Raw genomic sequence first — 19,868 nt, forward strand, 5'->3', positions numbered from 1 at the left:
AGCTGAGGAGGGAGAAGGCAGATTTGTGAGTCCTCATTACAAAGGTGTGAGAACACCCAAGGAAATGGTATAGAGGGAGGAAGAGGAGAAGGGTCACACATTTGGGACCGTGAGAGCTACGGTCTGGTGCAGCAATATCTGTAAATATTGAACTCATTTTCCCCAATGTATCTATGAAATACATTGCAATTGTAACAGTTACATCTTTAAACATTGCCTCAGTGGCCTGATCACAAAGATAGGCTGAGTTTTCATATGAGAAACATCACCTATCCTAATGCTTGAGTTGGTCTGCCTTTGTTTTATTACACACTTCAAAAGCTAGGAGTTGGGGATAGTGTAGCGGTTAACGCATGGCACTGGAAGTGAGAAATTCTTGACTTCTAGTTCCAGGTCTGACATGGACTCCTTCTGTGGTCTCAGACAAATGTTTGTGCCTCAGTTTCCCCATGTGAAAGAGATAGATACTAGTTACTTCATAAGGTTGGTTTGAAGATTAGAGTAGAATCTCACTAATCTCCATTTTATCTGGAGAGAGAGAGAGAGCGAGCAGATATGGATGTAAAATGTCCTGTATATGTAATCATTGAATTTACCTATTCTAACTTAATTGCTATAGGAGTACTATCTATCTGTATGTTGCTATTCTGCATAAGTATGTGTAATCTTAGATCTTTAAAATTAGAATAGATAAATCTATACAAATATGATTTATCTGCCTTTCTGTGTGTGTGTGTGTCTCTCTCTCTCTCTCTGTATACACACACAATGTGAAATAGAAATTTGGAGTAAAGGCATACAAATCTAACTATATATTGATTTACCTTATTTGTGGACTCAATACTACCTATAAAAATCAGCTGTGCTATATTTTACATACAGCACATACAATAAAAAGAAATGCAAATTAAAAATGCACCCAAATCACACAATCATATATCTGTATAGCTTAGAGCTACAAACAATGCCAACAGTTTGTAATTGGGCTAATAAAAACAGTTATAAACCTGTTAAAGTGTATATAGTGTTGCCTGGTGGACAGTCACAAACCACTGCTGTTCTTAGTTTATGGGACAGTTTCCTGAGAAAGGGTTTGATGCTGTGAGGTGCTGAATGCCCTCATGTTCTAAATTTGTCCAACAGTTTCCACAAGACAACAAGCATTTAGGTCATTTTACAGTTGTAATGGTGACAAAATCCCTCGTTACAAGAGATTTGTCATATTGCCTAATTCTTTCCAAGGCACTGTAGACTTGCAGCTCCCTTTAATTTCAAGTGGGACTCGGCATCTCTGGAGATCAGGCCCACAGCGTTTAAAATAATGTGAATGGTGTAGTGTGGCAGAATATGCCTGTTTTTTGTCTCTAACTTTTTTTTAAAGTTAGGAAGTAAAACATACTGGGTTAGAGAGCCAGCAGGTGTAAATTGGCATAACTCCATCAAAGCCAATGGAGACTTGCTAATTTACACCAGGTGAGGATCTAGCCCATTGTCTTTACTAAACATAAACATTGTTTGTAAAAAGCTACTGTTAAAATGTTTTGAAATACATATGAATTGATAAATCATAGAAGATATATTTAACAGTGTATTTGTGTTACCCGTACATACGCAATATCAATTTGCCTCTCATTTGTGTGTTGAGAATGTGGAACTAACCTTTCTTATATTAAAGTCCCTAATTTTGAGAATGATGAAACAAGGGCTATTTCTTAACTGCATTATATTTGTATGGAGAATAACCTTTTCCCTTTCTTTATGGATGTTTTTAAAGCTATCAGCGCTTTGGTTGAATTGCCTAAAAACTGCGTTGCAGCAGCTGTTGGCAAAGAGTTGAGTGAGTATATTACATTTCAACGTAATTTCCCATAACCCTCAAAATATTCAAGAGGTTTACTGCATAAAAGAAAAAGTCTAGCTTGCAAGAACACAAGCATTTTATCAAAACTGTCTAGGAAAATTGGAGCCAGATGCCACTATCAGCTCCCTCCTTCCTTGTTTTTTCCAATATATATACTTGTTTCCCCAATCTGGGCTGCCTTGCTGGCTATGTTGTTTAAAAAAAAATTTTTTTTCACTTCATATTACAACTGATAAAACTAGTGTTTTAAGAATGCTTCTGATTCAGCTTTTTGGTAGAGAGTAACACTCAATGTCCGGTCCCCTTGCAAGTGAAGTAGTAAAATGCAATTGGAGCTCCAGTACTGGACAGCCACTGCACTTTATTAAAACCAAAAAACCCACAAAATAAAAACAAACAAACTTCTTTTGCTTGTTTTCTGCAAAGTTATGTCTCAGCCACTCTCAGCAACACTTTTGTGGTGGGATGAGATTCTCTGGCTTACTGTGTGTTTCAAAATTAGGAATCAGGTGGCATTTTACCATTTCTGATAAAAGTATTTTGAACTAAAGCTAAAATATCCTGTCAAGAGTAAGCGGGCAGATGGGGGGTGGGGAAGAGGGAGAAATGGGGCTGATGTGAATGGATCAAAGAAAACGGCTGTTTACAAAAACAAGATGGAAAATAAATTAAAGTGTGGATATTTTATTAAGCTGCTTAACTTTTTTCCAGTTTAAATATTATTAGTGGTTTAATGATGCATCTAGTCTTTCTTTCATAACTTAGTTACTTGCATTCAGTCATTTTAAAATTTCAGCATGACGCAGTGTCATTACCTAACTAGTACCATATCCATTATTGTACAGATCCATTTTGGTTCCTATATGGCTTAGTAAATGGCCTATGATTTACAGTTAATTCAAGTTTATGATAATGAATCATGGTCTTTTGATTTTAAAATTGTTTTATACCAAGTTCCCACTTGTTTCCGTCTCTAAGAACAAAATGTGTGCACACTGGTTGTAGCAGCTCTATACGTTTTGGTAGCTTAGTACCCCTGGTGCCTAGTTCTAATACAGGAGACAAATTTCTCCTTAACCTTGCTCTGGAACTCATTATCTGAGCTTCCATTTTGTTTTCACCTCTCCCCAGCCCCCAATCCAGACTCTTTACCCTTTCTAGGCATCTCTAGAGTCTGCTTATGCGTGCAAGGTGCCAGCCAGGGAATATTACCCAGAGCACATAACTAGACACTCTCAGAGCTCAAAGTAAAATAACAGGATTACATGTTTGTCATCCATGAGGAGTCTTTTTTTAAAAAAGATCACAGCACGTAGTGTCTTCCAAATGTGTTCAGAGGTGAGAGTCTGAAGAGAACTCCAATTAGCAGGAGACCAGGTACAATATTACATCACCACCAAAGTATCGTAACTCTTGCTAAGCAGGTAAAAAATATATAGTTGGAGCATAGCAGCCCATAGCACTTTGAAACCCTCACAAAAGAGACTGTCCTAAACTGTATAGTACATACTGCATTGCGTCATCTAAAGCATACTTAATTCATAGTTGTGTTCCTCATTTAAACAGAGCTGCATTTTACTTTATACAAACGATAATGCTTATTTAGAAAATTTGTCCACCTATCTTAAGTAATTTTTAGGTTGGTAGTTTCCACAGAGGGCTCTGAAGGTTGGGATGTCCTTGAAGTAAAACGCCTGGTTGACCATCAAGATAATATCCTCTCATTGGTCAGTGTCAATGGTAAGACTAGTTAGTATTTCTGGTTATTAGTGGAATGTTTTCAGCTACAAAGTTTATTTTGCATATGGCCAGACACATAACTGGAGCAAAGCTTTCTAACCGCTAGAGGAACTCTCAAATGGAGTTGTGAAGATAGTCAAATTTAAAAACTATATATAGTGATGCTTATGAAATTCTTATATCAGAGGACTTCACAAACACTAACTCATCCTCACAACATCCCAGTGAAGGAAGTACTATTATCACTATTATATGGATAGGGAAGCTAAGCCAGATTGGCTCCTCTGTGCCTTGGACTAGTCACAACCTATGTCAGTGACAGAAATAGAATTCCAATTCATGGTTTGTATTGTGGTTTTTTTTGCTATTGCTGTATTGGAAGTTTAAAAACACCATTCTATCATTCCCTTCCATGACCTCCTAAAATTGCTCAACTTAGATGACTATGGGAGGTTGTTATAATAGAAGTTACAAAGTTTGAAGGAATGTTGTGTTGTTTTTTTAAAAAAAAGTTTGCAGCACATTATGGACACTCAAATCTTACAAAAAATCAAGTTATGATTTTAGTGTTGCTTTAAATTGGCTTAATGTTCAATAGTAATGCAAACCCATCTGAACAAGCGAACAGCTCAGGAGTCTGAGCCAGATTCATCCCTCCACCGGCACAGGGACCAAGATGAGTTAGTGTGTGTCTTCTCCGTACAGAGGCTGCAGGAGCTGATAGAGCCCCTGCTGATGGGTAGGGTAGGCCTGAGAGTTGCCCTAACTTCGCCCCTGCTGTAGAAGCCCCTATGTTGGCTTTGCTATACCCTCTCCTGCTTCTCCCTTCCCTACAAGTCTACCTGTGCCCAGGATTCCTGTGGATTTGGCATAGCAGCTTCTTGCATCAGGGTTATTGCACCATGGCCTCTTTGGTGCAATGTGGTAAAAAACTGGGAAAATGAAAGCTTAGATTCTAGAATAGCAAGAGCTATGAGATTTCCCCCCTCCCCCCCACAGTTTTCCATTGGTTCTGATCCCAGGAGCTGAACAATGCTGGGTTTAAAGAGGCACCCCACTAACTGCTCTATGTATATGATGTGATGATCATGGTAGACAACTCAACCCCACCCTCTAAAACCACGAGTGGGGGAAACCAGCTGCCACAACCCACCCCTTCATGGACACACACACTGTTCAACACTGATATCTCTGGATTGCTGGTACAACCTTTTTCCTTCCTGTAATCTTTCCTTTCTCTCAGGACATTTACCTGTAAATATTGGGCAATCCTGGCTGCTTTCCTTAACTCTATGTTGGGGGCTCTGTAGATCTCTTCAGAATCCACTGACTACATCTCCCTGTAATGGGGTGCAGACAGCCAGCAGCACCTCCTGCTGGCCTCTCAGGGAATTAGCTCTTCCAGCCTCCAGAGCACCCTCTGCAGGCCAGTATCCCTCTTGCCACAGGCCCCCTTGTCCTTCCCAGACCCCAGTGCCCCTTTTACCCAAGGTGCTGACCCTTGGCAGTACCCCCACAGTCTTTAGGTCTCCCCTCCCCAGGGAGACCCCACCTACTATCCCCACCTCATCTCAGTCTTTGGCTATTGCCAGTCACCATTGAGCCCCCACACACTGGGGTAGACTGCAGTGTATAAGCCAATCATTACAGGTGAGGGGGGGGTTGGATCTGCTGCCTCTGCCTACCCATGGGCTGCCCCCTGCAAGCCCAGTACCCTTTTTGGCCTTCCACTAGGTCTGCAGCCTGGGAGGTTTCCAGGCCAGAGCTCCCCAGCTCTTCTGGCCTTCCCCCAGCCCTGCTCCACTCCAGGTACCTTCTCAAGCTCCCTAGCAGCCAGGCCCATCTCCCTCCACAGCTAGAAGAGACTCTGTGGGCTCCTGGCCCACTGCCCTCTTATAAGGGCCAGCTGGACCCTGATTAAGCCAGCCGCAGCCTGACTGGGGCGTGGCCCCCAGCTGAGGCTGCTTCTCCCAATCAGCCCCGCTTTTCTTTCCCTGCCACAGCCCTCTCCCCAGGCTGTTTTAAGCCTCTTAAGGCTGGAGTGGGTGACCACCCCGCTACACTCCCATTTTTGGGTTTGAGAAACCGTTAAGTTTTTTTATTCAACCAGATTAACCATAATAGCTTTTGATAACCTCTCTTTCTTACTCTAGGAGGGAAAGCCTAATCTTTTAAGAGCCCAGCAATGCTTCCTTTCCTGATCATAGTCTAGCTCTCTGGCCCTCTCTAGTCAGGAGCCAAACAGTGACCCTTCAAACTCAACCTCCATAAAGGTCCAAATGAACATTCTGGGTGGTGCTTCCATCCTAGATTTCACACACCTGTGTCCCTGTACCCAAGAGCGTATGATCTTTGTCTCACAACATGCCCAATTTACAAGTGTGTTTAATAATGCCTATCCTACACCACCACCTATCATACATTCTAGGTTATCTAGCTTCTCCACACCAAGAAATAACTTGTATATTCTGCCTGAGAGAGGATGATCCAGTGAATCACCAATAAAGTATAAGTGTCTGTTCATGCAGGGTGAAGACAAAAACCCTTAGCATTTGTGCATGCTTCTGCTGTTGGTGCCTTTCTTTGTCATGGTATACATTACAGAAGTTGAAATGCTTTCCTTTCTGATTTGTTTTGCAAAACATTTATTTAATTTTATATCAATAAAAGGAAATCAGATTACCAACATCTTTGAAAGGACAGAGGATTTTACCTAACCAAATACATACTACAAACTCCAGTCACTAACTTACAAACAGGTTTTATCTAGCAGCATTTTAGCTGTTGCTTTTGTAGAGCAGCTTCCTAGTTTGAAATGCATTATTTATAATATGCGGCTTTGTGCTTTTGTCTAGATTTGACTTTTGTGACTGGCTCTCATGTGGGTGAGCTGATAGTCTGGGATGCACTGGATTGGATAAGTCAAGTATGTGAGCACAACACATGGGACCCCTCTTTCCACACAGTCACACAACAAGAAATTAAATTGTCACAAAAGCAACATGAAGTTTCAATTCAGCATTTAACATCTGATGCGGAGGTAAAAACCTTAAACAAACCAAACCAAACAAAAATAAAAAATGAAGTTTACTTTATAATAGAAAGCAGAGTGTTTTAAGTTAACATTTTCAGTTTACTCTAGCAAGCAATAAGTGATGTTTGTTTAAAATTTACTCAGCTACCTTAAGAACTGGATATTATTTATTAATGCAGTCAATAGTATTAATGTTTTGCTCATTGGACTAACAAGGTTACGGCAGTTACCCAATGCTATTTCTAAGTAGTTCAGTACAGGGAGTTAATAGACTCAGCCTGAGAACTAGCAGACAGCAACAATGAACAATTACCATTTAATTTGTTTTAAATTGTCAAAGGCTGATTTAATAAGTGTTTAAAGTTGGTTTTAAAAACCAAACAAGGTAGGTGCCTGTTTCAGTGAAATGAAGTTATTCCAACTTTTTGGTTTGCTTCTCCAAACTTTGCTCCTCAGACTGTTCTAGCTGTAGGCACTTTAAAATTAATAAACTGAATTAAACAAAGGGCATATTTACAGTCTGTGCCAGACTGTGAACATGTCTATACATGGTAGTAAAAAAAATTATCCTGCCTTTGTTCCAAGAGACTTGACCAATTTAGTTGATTGAAAAGGTTGCAAAGATGAGTCCAGAACTGCAGAGCTTATTATAATGCGTCAGTGATAACTCAAGGGTGCACATTCTTTCCAAGAAACTCGGCCCAGGACATGATTATTACTTTGTGCGCAGTAAAGCATCCTCAAATTGTTATTGTTAGGGCATGTTTAGTTAAATCAAGTTTTAAGTGAAAGGAGAAAATTCCCCAGATGGGCTTGAAAACTGCTGAAAGGGAAATTGTTTAACAAAAAAACAAAAATTGTTCCCAAAAAACACTATTGGCTCCCCCCCCCTTACTCTCTTCATCTCCCCCCTCGTTTTCATCTCCTCCCCTCCTTACTGGTTGACAAGGCTCACCTCAGAATAATGACAATATATTTGAATGTCAAAATTAAATTGGGAGGGACAGGCTGAGCTAACCCAATGTAAATCCAAATATAGCATAGTTCTTGTGGAAATGATGAGAACCTTGCTAGCCTGTAGACAAGAAGAAATTGATTAGAGGAGGGATCAGAGAGCTAGTCCTCATTGAAATCAATTGCACAGTTCAAATGAACTCCAGAGAGAGCAAGATTTGGTCTGAAGGAAATCGTCAAAAGGGTTTTTAAATACTTTAAACAAAATTATTTCCCTGTTATGCAGCTTGATTTTCTTTGTTTTTAAAACAATGTTCTTTATTTATCTCTGCTTTATTTGGATTGAGTGAAGAAGCATCTCTATATGGGCAACTGTTTCTGGGTATGGGATCCAGAAGGACTATAGTAGTTTGTGAGAATGTGCTGTCTTATGAGGTACAAGAGTGGGAAAGCTTGAGCGGAAACATAAGAGGATCTCAATACTCATCAGATGGAAGAGAGGAAGGTAAAACAGGCACAAAATGGCCACTTTAGATCTAATTGCTTGGTTCTGCCAAATTTAGAAGACCAGCTGGGAATGCTGGGAAAAAGTTCCCAGACAGATCTGTCTATTTACAGTGCATTTGTTGAGAATAATTGTAAAGTGATTCTGCAGAATACTGCCCTCTGGCTAATAATGGCTGCCATCCATGTAGAATACAGTGATTATACAAACCAGACATCATTACATAATGAGGGGGAACTGTACAGTTATGTTTTAGTAATTGTACAGCATCCCTACACTCTGCTGAGATAATATAACTGCTGTAAACAATAGTGCTTCCAGACTTTGAAATACCATGGAGGCTCTGTGGGGCAGAGACCATCTTTCATTATAGGAGCCCAGCCCACTGGGGCTTATCTTCCTTATTGAGACTTCTTGATGCTACCACAACATAAATAAAGAATAGTAGTAATAAAAAAATTGTTGAAATAAACTGGCCCAAACCCCATAGTTCAGGTAAAATGGTATTAAGATACCTCAGAACATACTGTTTTCCTGCAAACTCATTCAGATACTTTATTGAGGAAAGAAAAGTTTGTCAAATCATTTGTGACAAAGCTGGCAGTAAACTTGCATAAATAATCTCTTTTGTGTGTGCCACAACTCCAGAGCTGTTGCTAGTGTTTGTAGTTTATGTAAATTGGTCCTGTGTACAAGTTCTTGCTCTTTGAGATATTAAACTTACTTATTAGAGTTTCTTCTTTCTACATGTAGTTTTAAACTAGAATTGGCCTAGGCAAGTGTGATGGGTTGCTTTACTCCCTGCTGGTCAGAGCTGCTTCCTTGTGGTTCTGGAGATTAGCTCGGTCAGGACGATGCTCCTTCCACCGGTTACATTCTGTCAGCTTCTCCTCTGCAGCCCCTCTATTGCTCCAGGAACCGTAGTGTCCTCTTCATTACTCAGCTCTCCAGCCAGGTCACTATTGTGGTTTCCCCTTCTGGAGGAGTGTATCAAGGTTCTTGCTCTCCAGCAGTCTCAGGTAGTCTTCTGCTTCACCGCCTCAGTGCCACTCCCACAGTGGCAGACAGGGGAAGCTGGAAACTACCCTCTCCTCCAGGTACCAGCTCAGGGACCCTCTACACAGCATCCAAGGTCTGTTCCCTGGACCTTGCTGCCTTTCCCTGAGCCACTTCCATACCTCCTAGCTTTCCCCACTCCTCTGAGTTTGCTAGTCTCTTTACTCCCTCCTCCCAGGGAATAATTCTAGGTAACTCATCTCTACAGCCCCTCCAAACATACCTCCCTTCTCCCAGGGAGTGACTGCAGATTTTTCCCTGCAGCCTCTTCTGCTTCCAATTTTCAGTCTTGGATAAAAGCTCTGCTGTCCCTCACAGGTAAGCTTTTCTGTAAGTAGCTGCATCCCACCTAAAGCTCTCTCCTCCTCCCCCCCCCAAACCCTTGCAGCCTAATTAGACGATTGGGCCCACCTGGCCCAATTCAGCTTTTGCAGGGTCAGTGTGGGGAATGCCCCAACCAGGGGTATTCTATCTGCTACCCAAGATCCATAAACCTGGAAACCCTGGACGCCCCATCATCTCAGGCATCAGAACTCTTACAGCAGGATTTTCTGGCTATTTGGACTCTCTCCTCAGACCCCACGCTACCAGCACTCCTTGGTATCTTCGAGGCACCACTGACTTTCTGAGGAAACTACAATGCATTGGTGATCTTCCTGAAAACACCATTCTGGCCACCATGGATGTAGAAGCTCTTTATACCAATATTCCACATGAGGATGGACTACAAGCTGTCAAGAACAGTATCCCTGATGAGGCCACGGCACACCTGGTGGCTGAGCTTTGTGACTTTGTCCTCACCCACAACCATTTTGGATTTGGGGACAACTTACACCTTCAAGTCAGTGGCACTGCTATGGGTACCCGCATGGCCCCACAGTATATCAACATTTTTATGGATGACTTAGAACAACGCTTCCTCAGCTCTCGTCCCCTAGCGCCCCTCCTCTACTTGCGCTACATTGATGACATCTTCATCATATGGACCCATGGGAATCATAGAATCATAGAATATCAGAGTTGGAAGGGACCTCTGGAGGTCATCTAGTCCAACCCCCTGCCCAGAGCAGGACCAATCCCCAACTAAATCATCCCAGCCAGGGCTTTGTCAATCCTGACCTTAAAAACTTCTAAGGAAGGGGATTCCACCACCTCCCTAGGTAATGCATTCCAGTGTTTCACCACCCCCCTAGTGAAAAAGTTTTTCCTAATATCCAACCTAAATCTCCCCCACTGCAACTTGAGACCATTACTCCTTGTCCTGTCATCTGCTATCACTGAGAATAGTCTAGATCCATCCTCTTTGGATCCACCTTTCAGGTAGTTGAAAGCAGCTATCAAATCCCCCCTCATTCTTCTCTTCTGTAGACTAAACAATCCCAGTTCCCTCAGCCTCTCCTCATGAATCATGCGTTCCAGACCCCTAATCATTTTTGTTGCCCTTCGCTGGACTCCTTCCAATTTTTCCACATCCTTCTTGTAGTGTGGGGCCCAAAACTGGACACAGTACTCCAGATGAGGCCTCACCAATGTCGAATAGAGGGGAACGATCACGTCCCTCGATCTGCTGGCAATGCCCCTACTTAAACATCCCAAAATGCCATTGGCCTTCTTGGCAACAAGGGCACACTGTTGACTCATATCCAACTTCTCGTCCAGTGTCACCCCTAGGTCCTTCTCTGCAGAACATGCTGCTTAGCTATTCGGTCCCTAGTCTGTAGCGGTGCATTGGATTCTTCCATCCTAAGTGCAGGACTCCGCACTTGTCCTTGTTGAACCTCATCAGATTTCTTTTGGCCCAATCCTCCAATTTGTCTAGGTCCCTCTGTATCCTATCCCTACCTTCCAGCGTATCTACCACTCCTCCCAGTTTAGTGTCATCCGCAAACTTGCTGAGGGTGCAATCCACACCATCCTCCAGATCATTAATGAAGATATTGAACAAAATCGGCCCCAAGACTGACCCTTGGGGCACTCCGCTAGATACCGGCTGCCAACTAGACATGGAGCCATTGATCACTACCTGTTGAGCCCGACAATCGAGCCAACTTTCTACCCACCTTGTAGTGCATCCATTCAGCCCATACTTCTTTAACTTGCTGACAAGAATACTGTGGGAGACCGTGTCAAAAGCTTTGCTAAAGTCAAGGAATAACACGTCCACTGCTTTCCCTTCATCCACAGAACCAGTTATCTCATAATAGAAGGCAATTAGATTAGTCAGGCATGACTTTCCCTTGGTGAATCCATGCTGACTGTTCCTAATCACTTTCCTCTCGTCTAAGTGCTTCAGAATTGATTCCTTGAGGACCTGCTCCATGATTTTTCCGGGGACTGAGGTGAGGCTGACTGGCCTTTGAAGAATTCTACCTGGATTTCAACAATTTCCACCCCACCATCAACCTCAGCCTGGACCAGTCCACACAAGAGATCCATTTCCTGGACACTACAGTGCAAATAAGTGATGGTCACATAAACACCACCCTATAGCGGTCAGTTGGTTTCTGGTATACTTACCTACATGCCTCCAGCTTCCATCCAGGACACATCACACGATCCATTGTCTATAGCCAAGCCCTAAGATACAACTGAATTTGCTCCAATCTCTCAGACAGAGACAAACACCTACAAGATCTTTATCAAGCATTCTTAAAATTACAATACCCACCTAGGAAAGTGAGGAAACAGATTGACAGAGCGAGACAGGTACCCAGAAATCACCTACTACAGGACAGGCCCAACAAGGAAAATAACAGAACACCACTGGCCATCACATACAGCCCCCAGCTAAAACCTTTCCAACACATTATCAACAATCTACAACCTATCCTGGAAAACGATCCCTCACGCTCCCAGACCTTGGGAGGAAGGCCAGTCCTCGCTTACAGACAGCGCCCCAACCTGAAGCAAATACTCACCAGCAACTACACACCACAACACAGAAACACTAACCCAGGAACCAATCCCTGTAGCAAACCTCGTTGCCTACTCTGTCCCCATATCTACTCTAGCGACACCATCAGAGGACCCAACCACATCAGCCACACCATCAGAGGCTCATTCACCTGCACGTCTACTAATATTATATATGCCATCATGTGCCAGCAATGCCCCTCTGCCACGTACATTGGCCAAACCGGACAGTCCCTACTGTAAAAAAATAAATGGACACAAATCGGACATCAGGAATGGTAACATACAAAAGCCAGTAGGAGAACACTTCAATCTTCCCGGACATTTTATAACAGATTTGAAAGTAGCTATACTTGAACAAAAAAACTTCAGAAACAGACTTCAAAGAGAAACAGCAGAACTAAAATTTATTTGCAGACTTTACACCATTAATTTGGGCTTGAATAGGGACTGGGAGGGCTGGCTCATTACAAAAGCAGCTTTGCCTCTCCTGGAATTGACACCTCCTCATCTATTATTGGGAGTGGACCACATCCACCCTGATCGAATTGGCGCTGTCAGCACTGGTTCTCCACTTGTGAGGTAACTCCCTTCTCTTCATGTGCCAGTATATTTATGTCTGTATCTGTAATTTTCACTCCATGAATTTGAAGAAGGGGGGTTTTTACTCACGAAAGCTTATGCTTAAATAAATCTGTTAGTCTTTAAGGTGCCACTGGATTCCTCATTGTTTTTGTGGGTACAGACTAACACGGCTACCCCCTGATACTTGACATCTCATCACACACCCTCTTCCTCAAGGCTGCAACCCAGGGGTGGGCAGGTATTCTTCTACTCTAAATCACCTACCCATATCTGCTGCAGCTGGGCTATCATGTCATCCCTTTCTTGTTTTAGGCCTGGTCTACACTACGGGGTTAGGTCGAATTTAGCAGCGTTAGGTTGATTTAAAAATGACTGCGTCCACACAACCAATCCCATTCCGTCGACCTAAAGGGCTCTTAAAATCGACTTCTGTACTCCTCTGCGACAAGGGGAGTAGCGCTAAAATCGATCTTGCTGGGTTGAATTTGGGGTAGTGCGGACACAAATTGACAGTATTGGCCTCCAGGAGCTATCCAAGACTGCTCCATTGTAACCGCTCTGGACAGCGCTTTGAACTCCGATGCATTTGCCAGGTACACAGGAAAAGCCCCGGGAACTTTTGAATTTCATTTCCTGTTTGGTCAGCATGGCAAACTCAGCAGCACTCAGCAGCACAGGTGACCATGCAGTCCCCCCAGAATCGTACAGTGTAGAATGTTTCTACGCTCCCCCTATCATCTCTGTCCCTGAGGTTATTGCAGATTAGAAGGCGAAAAAAAACCACACTCACGATGACATGTTTTCTGAGCTCATGCAGTCCTTCTGCACTGATAGGGCACAGCTTAATGCATGGAGGCATTCAGTGGCAGAGGCCAGGAAAGAATTAAGTGAGTGCGAAGAGCGGAGGCAGGACGCGATGCTGAGGCTAATGGGGGAGCAAACGGACATGATGAAGCATCTGTTGGGGGAGCAAACTGACATGATGAAGCATCTGTTGGAGCTGCAGGAAAGCCAACAAGAGCACAGACCCCCCACTGCATCCACTGTATAACCGCCTACCCTCCTCCCCATGTTCCATAGCCTCCTCACCCAGATGCCCAAGAACGCGGGGGGGGCAGGCTCCGGGCACCCAGCCACTCCACTCCAGAGGATGGCCCAAGCAACAGAAGACTGTCATTCAAACATTTTGATTTTTAGTATAGCTACAATAAGCCATGTGGCCTTGTCCTTCCCTCCTCCCCCACCCCACCTGGGCTACCTTGTCCGTTATCTCTCTTTTTTTTTTTAATTAATAAAGAAAGAATGCATGGTTTCAAAACAATTGTTACTTTATTTCGAAGGGGGGAGGGTGGTTGGCTTACAGGGAATTAAAATGAACAAAGGGGGCGGGTTTGCATCAAGGGGAAACACACACAACTGTCACACCGAAGCCTGGCCAGTCATGAAACTGGTTTTCAAAGTCTTTCTGATGCGCAGCGCGCCTTGCTGTTCTCTTCTAATCACCCTGGTGTCTGGCTGCTCAAAATCTGACGCCAGGCGATTTTCCTGAACCTCCCACCCCACCATAAACATGGGGCACACAGCAAGCAGCAATAACAATGGGAATGTTGGTTGCGCTGAGGTCTGACCTAGTCAGCAAACAGTGCCAGTGAGCTTTTAAACATCCAAAGGCACATTCTACCACCATTCTGCACTTGCTCAGCCTATAGTTGAACTGCTCCTTACTACTGTCCAGGCTTCATGAGCCATGGGAGCAAGGGGTAGGCTGGGGTAGGTGTGACTGTGCGGTGCTGCCGGCTGGGAGAACAGCCTGAGGCAGAAACCTCCAGTTTGCATGATATTCTAGGCAGGACTGAATCTCCATGAGACGAAACTTAAAGAAGAGAATGACCTGGAGTCTCCGGCTCCCATTCGGTGCTCTAAGAGGAGGATAGCCATGTCTGTCCAGGCATCCCTGATCGACCTCACCGAGGTCTGCCAGGTGCACCCGGGAGATGTATGAGGGCTATCGGTCCTACTGCACCATCTGCAGTGAAGGCAAGGAGCTGCTGCTGTGTAGCAATGCAGTGCCGCGTCTGACAGCAGCACCCAGAAGACGTACGGTGACGGTGAACTGAGCGGGCTCCATGCTTGCCGTGGTACGGCATCTGCATGGGTAACCCAGGAAAAAAGGCGCGAAATGATTGTCTGCCGTTGCTTTCACGGAGGGAAGGAGGAAGGCAGGGGGGCCTGATGACATGTACCCAAAACCACACGTAATGTTTTTGCCCCATCAGGCATTGGGAGCTTAACCCAGAATTCCAATGGGCAGCGGAGACTGCAGGAACTGTGGGATAGCTACCCACAGTGCACCGCTCTGTAAGTCAATTCTAGCCATAGTAGTGAGGACGCACTCCCAACGACTTAATGCGCTTAGTGTGGACGTATGCAATCGACTGTATAAAATTGGTTTCTAAAAATCGACTTTTATAAAATCAACCTAATTTTATAGTGTAGACAAGGCCATAGGCTGTAGCTCATGGTCAGAGACCTATCTCCTTCCTCCATAGCATCTCTGAGTTTCTCCTGCTGGAACTGCAGCCTCCACCCAGGCCTGTTAACTGCAGTTAACAGCTTCTCTCTCACCTGGACCATCCCTTCAGAGTCCTCCTTGCTGCCAGGCTCTGAGTTTCTACTGTTTTGTGCTTTATCTCAGTGTTAGGCCCCCAGGGAGGATAGTAATTAATGCAGAGGCTCTTTCTTCCCCTCACATTTCTTTACCTGCCTCTTGGGCTTCTCCACTGTTCTTATGAACTCCTTACAGGCCTCTGGCTCTTTTCTCTCTTTCCTCAGTCCCTTGCCCTTTTCTGGGCTCTCTTTTCCCTGTGGGGTCAATGCCTCTTTATATAGCCCTTTCCTCCACACCGAAAGCAGGTCCTCCTTCAACCCAATCACTTACTGGGTGGTGTTCTCTGGGCCCTCTCCTTTGTCCTTGCCTCCTGGTAAGGCTCTTTGCTTCCCTCCAAATAGGGGCACTCCCTCTTCAGGTGGCCCCTGCTCCCATAGTCGTAACACTTTGGGGTTGGGCCTCTGGCCTCCTAGTCCTGAAGCACCTTTCCCATTCCTGGCCCTTATAACTCCTTCTGCTTCTTTCCTGAAGGATTCTGTAAAGCTGCTGCTGTTGACAAGCTACCTGCACCATACAGTCTTGTAAATAGACTTGGGTTTCACACAGTCTCTGAGGCTGGTTCTCTAATATCTATCTCCACATAGCAGGGACCCACCTCTGTTGCTTCTTATCTTCCCACTGTGGGAGCAGCAATTCTGGCATCCACCCTAGTAGAGGACATCTTCCCTCAGCAAAGAAAGTCTACTGTGGGCATTTCCATTTTTGCCTTCCTTTAGTGGTTCTCTCTCTGTTATATACCCTTGTTGCAGGGTTCAACCGCATTATAGTGTCTCTCTGCCCCTCACCTGGGGGATCTTGTGAGGCACAGTCCATTACTGACCCCTTATGTCAGAGGTGACCATCCTGCCCACATTCTCCATCAATTTGTGATGGGTTGCTCTACTCACCGGTGGACTGTGCTGCCTCCTGGTGGTTCTGGGGATTAATTCGGTTAGGCCAATGCTCCTTCCAGTGGTTAAACCCCATCAGTTTCTCCTCTACAACCCCTCTCTTGCTCCAGGAACCGCAGCGTCCTCTGCATGACTGAGTCCTCTGGCCAAGTCACTGTTGTAGTTTTCCCTTCCAGGAGGAGTGCAGCAAGGTTCCTGCTCTCCAGCAGTCTCAGGCAGTCTTCTGCTTCACTGTCTCACAGTGCCACCAGGCCCAACCTCTACTCCAGGTTCTGGCTCAGGGACCCTCTACACAGCAGCCAAGGTCCATTCCCTGCACTTTGCTGCCTTTCTCTGAGCCGATTCCATACCTCCTGGCCTTCCCCACTCCTCCAGGTTTGCCAGTCTCATCACTCCCTACTCCCAGGGAGTAACTCATCTGTGCAGCTTGCCCTGAAGGACCTGTGTGGGGAGCACACCCTCTCACAATAGTTTAAAACGTTTTTGAATAAAAATATTCCATAAGAGAAACAATTGCTGCGCTTTGTGAATTTTTTATATCACTGTAGGCAACTTGGAATTCAGCATACAGAGGAATTAAGTATAACTACAAGTACATTTTTATGCTGTACTAATTTTGGGGCGATGATATGTAAGATCTCCTACCCATTAAGCAATCTTCCTCTCTCATCCAGGAAGTGTCAAAGCTTTCCCAATTGTTTGATATTTTTATACTTCAGAAGGCAGTGCATTAATTCAGGTTAAAAGGACAGGTTGAGCCTGGTAGCAGTGGTTTACGATGTCGTAGTACCACTGGAAATCTATTACACAAAGTAATAGTTTTATGTCTGTATCTGTATGATGTTCTATTGAATTTTCTTTCCAGTGTGTGTTTGCTGCTGTTGGGAAGGGCATATATGTCTATAACCTTCAAATGAAGCGTGTGATTGCCTGCCAGAGAACTGCTCATGACTCCATTGTATTGCACATTGCAAAACTTCCAAACAGGTACAAGTCATGGTAAATTTTGTAATGCAGTAAAGAAATGGAAGGCTCAGAAAGATGGCTCGGAACAACCTGCAGAGTTACATTTAACTTCCCAAGGCAGCATAGGGTACCTGATCTTTGGCTTGACCTGCCCTTAAGAAATAGAAAGCATTGTTTTCCGTTTTGAAAATACACCATTATAATTTAATGTGGAATAATAGAATTCAGCATGCTTAGTACACAGCTTCCAAATTAAATACCTTTTTGCTTTTTTAAATTCAAATCTAGCAAAATAATTAATCTACATTATGGAAATATCTTTTCACATTTGTTTGTAATAAAGCAAAACAAATCCACATGCCAAACTCATTTAAACATTTCTGTTGCTCAAAACCAGCCTAATTAATTTAATGAACAAATATTGAACCGAAAATAATCACTCCCAGTCTTTGTCATTTAGTGCCAAGTTTCTAGCAGGAGCTTAATATTTACAGATGAGTTACAAATCCATCAAAATAGAGCTAAGACAAGACAGCTGGTTGCCATAGATATCTCTATCTAATAGCTATGTTGCTGTTCTCCACTATTGTTTTATGGAGATGTCTATCAGAAGGTAAAATAAAGCCCTGATCCTGCAAACACTTGCATTGTGCTTAACTTTAAGCAGTGAGTAGACTCACTCCATTGGATTACTTGCATGCTTAAAGTTGTTAAGACTACACATATGCATTAGTCTTTGCAGATCAAGACTTATATTTGTTTTTATAAAGCCATACATTTTTAAAAGCATTAGATGGGATTGCAGATTTGTATAGTTTTATACTAATTTTCCTGAGTTCACTAGAATTTGTCCTTTTGCAAGAGATCTCTCAGCTTCGTGTTAAATAATAATTCTTAAGAGTTACTGGTAATAAAATTGGGGGACTTATTGTACTTGTAGTGAAATTTTATAAGTCGATTTGTGCTAATATGTATTCATGCTGGTTCTGTTTCAATATAATTCCTCATTTGGTTGGACAGGCAGTTGATATCTTGTTCAGAAGATGGCAGTGTTCGCATTTGGGAGCTACGAGAAAAGCAGCAGCTTCCAGCTGAGCCTGTTCCAACAGGTTTGTCTATAGCTCCAGAGAGAATTGGTTATATAAAAATGGTATTAAACAAACAAATAGCCACCCACCTATGGACCCCCAAGTTGACCATCCAAAACTAGAAGTTCCTGAGCATAGTATAAAAAAACGAAATTATGACATGCTTGCAGTAGGGGCAGCTTTCATAGAAAATGTTGTTTTTTCTTTATTCTCTCTCCCCCGGAATTTATAAGCAAAGCTATCAAGACTTTCAATCAGCTGGTATGCATAGCCTCACCTACAGAGTTCCTGTATTGAGCTCTGGCCAGGTAGACCCCTGTACAGTGAGGAGCCTTGTTGAAGTCACTGGGATTCCATCTGGTTGCAGAGATCCACCACACAGAGCTCCCCTTCTAGTTTTTGTTCTTCCTTAGGGTCTTTGCTGAAACTGCGTGATTATATTTAAGCCTGTTTCTCTGTTCTCTATTCTCTGTGAACAGAATATTCACCAGCAGATCACAGCTTCCTCAGAGAGTAGTTCTAACTTATTTTTAATTTTTGCAGACTTTTTTTACTTTGTATTGATTATAAACAGTTCACTATGAATATTCTGTACTCAGTATTCAAAATCTGAGCTGTGTTACTCAGTTGTGATGCAATACATGATGTAAGATTGTTTATGTTCTCATATAGGAGGTACATAATTTTTATAATCAGGAGCAGGTGAAGATGCCACATGCTACATGGGGCTACATGGTAGGGGGCAGATGGAGTTGCTCTGTTCTATTCTCTGAGCGATCACAGAGAGTAACTGTTCATTTGTCCTGTCGTCTCTCTCATACAGGATTCCAATTTGTCACCCTTCTTGTTCAGTGTGTTTGTTGAGCTGATCAAGTATAGGTTGTGTCATCTGCAGTCAGGGCCGGCCCTAGACCATATGGCACTCCATGCGAGGAGCATCTTTGGCACCCTCCCCCCACAATTACACAATAAAACAAGGTTCACAATATCACACGTGGGCTCTCACTTCACTTCATTCTTATATGTCACTGCGGGACTGGTGACACTATGTCCTTTATTTTCCCGTGAGGGCATGGCTGACAACATTCTAGGAGATTCAAGGAAAATGTAGTTCTCAGAAAGTCTGGAAGGCTCCACGAGATTCTACAAAGGTCCAGAACATTTTAGGAGATTAGTGAAAAATGAATCCACATACGGAAGATCTGAAACATTTGACTTCAAACATTCTATTTTCCCTTTTGTCGCTAACAACAAAACCAGCACCCCGAGCCTGGTGTCCCCCATGCCTGGCACCCCAATGGTCACCTGGTCGCCTTCCCCTAAATCTGGCACTGTCTTCAGTCTATTGATAGATGACACCTAATCTTTTCAAGTCTGTCAATACAGTTACACAATTTACCCAGTGTCTTTTGGAGACTAAGGCATAAATGAGTACTAGCCTACAGAGAATCAACCTGGATAAGAGAGAGTGCATATAGGATGTGGGGAAAACAGCAGCGGCAGGGCTAGAGATTATATCCATGTTGTGAATTACAGTTACCTGCCCCTTATGGCTTAAGTTCATAACCTAGGGAAGTTAAATTTGCAGCTGCTTCTGGATATCTGGGA

The 19,868-nt window shown here is 43.5% G+C and overlaps 1 protein-coding gene across 2 annotated transcripts in view; it reads left to right on the forward strand.

The window, feature by feature from the left end:
* Positions 1–19,868, forward strand: part of WDR41 (WD repeat domain 41) — a 40,562-nt gene that overhangs the window by 16,954 nt on the left and 3,740 nt on the right. Inside the window, exons 7-11 of one of the 2 annotated variants that reach the window (XM_073344181.1) lie at positions 1,775–1,837; positions 3,509–3,601; positions 6,457–6,641; positions 17,072–17,193; positions 18,193–18,281. In XM_073344181.1, the coding sequence (XP_073200282.1) occupies positions 1,775–1,837; positions 3,509–3,601; positions 6,457–6,641; positions 17,072–17,193; positions 18,193–18,281 (552 nt within the window). Of the gene's footprint in view, positions 1–1,774; positions 1,838–3,490; positions 3,602–6,456; positions 6,642–17,071; positions 17,194–18,192; positions 18,282–19,868 lie in introns of both variants that reach the window. The other variant, XM_073344180.1, reaches the window with a different exon arrangement.

The sequence above is a fragment of the Lepidochelys kempii genome, chromosome 5 (assembly GCF_965140265.1).
Source record: "Lepidochelys kempii isolate rLepKem1 chromosome 5, rLepKem1.hap2, whole genome shotgun sequence".
NCBI classification, from domain to species: domain Eukaryota; kingdom Metazoa; phylum Chordata; order Testudines; family Cheloniidae; genus Lepidochelys; species Lepidochelys kempii.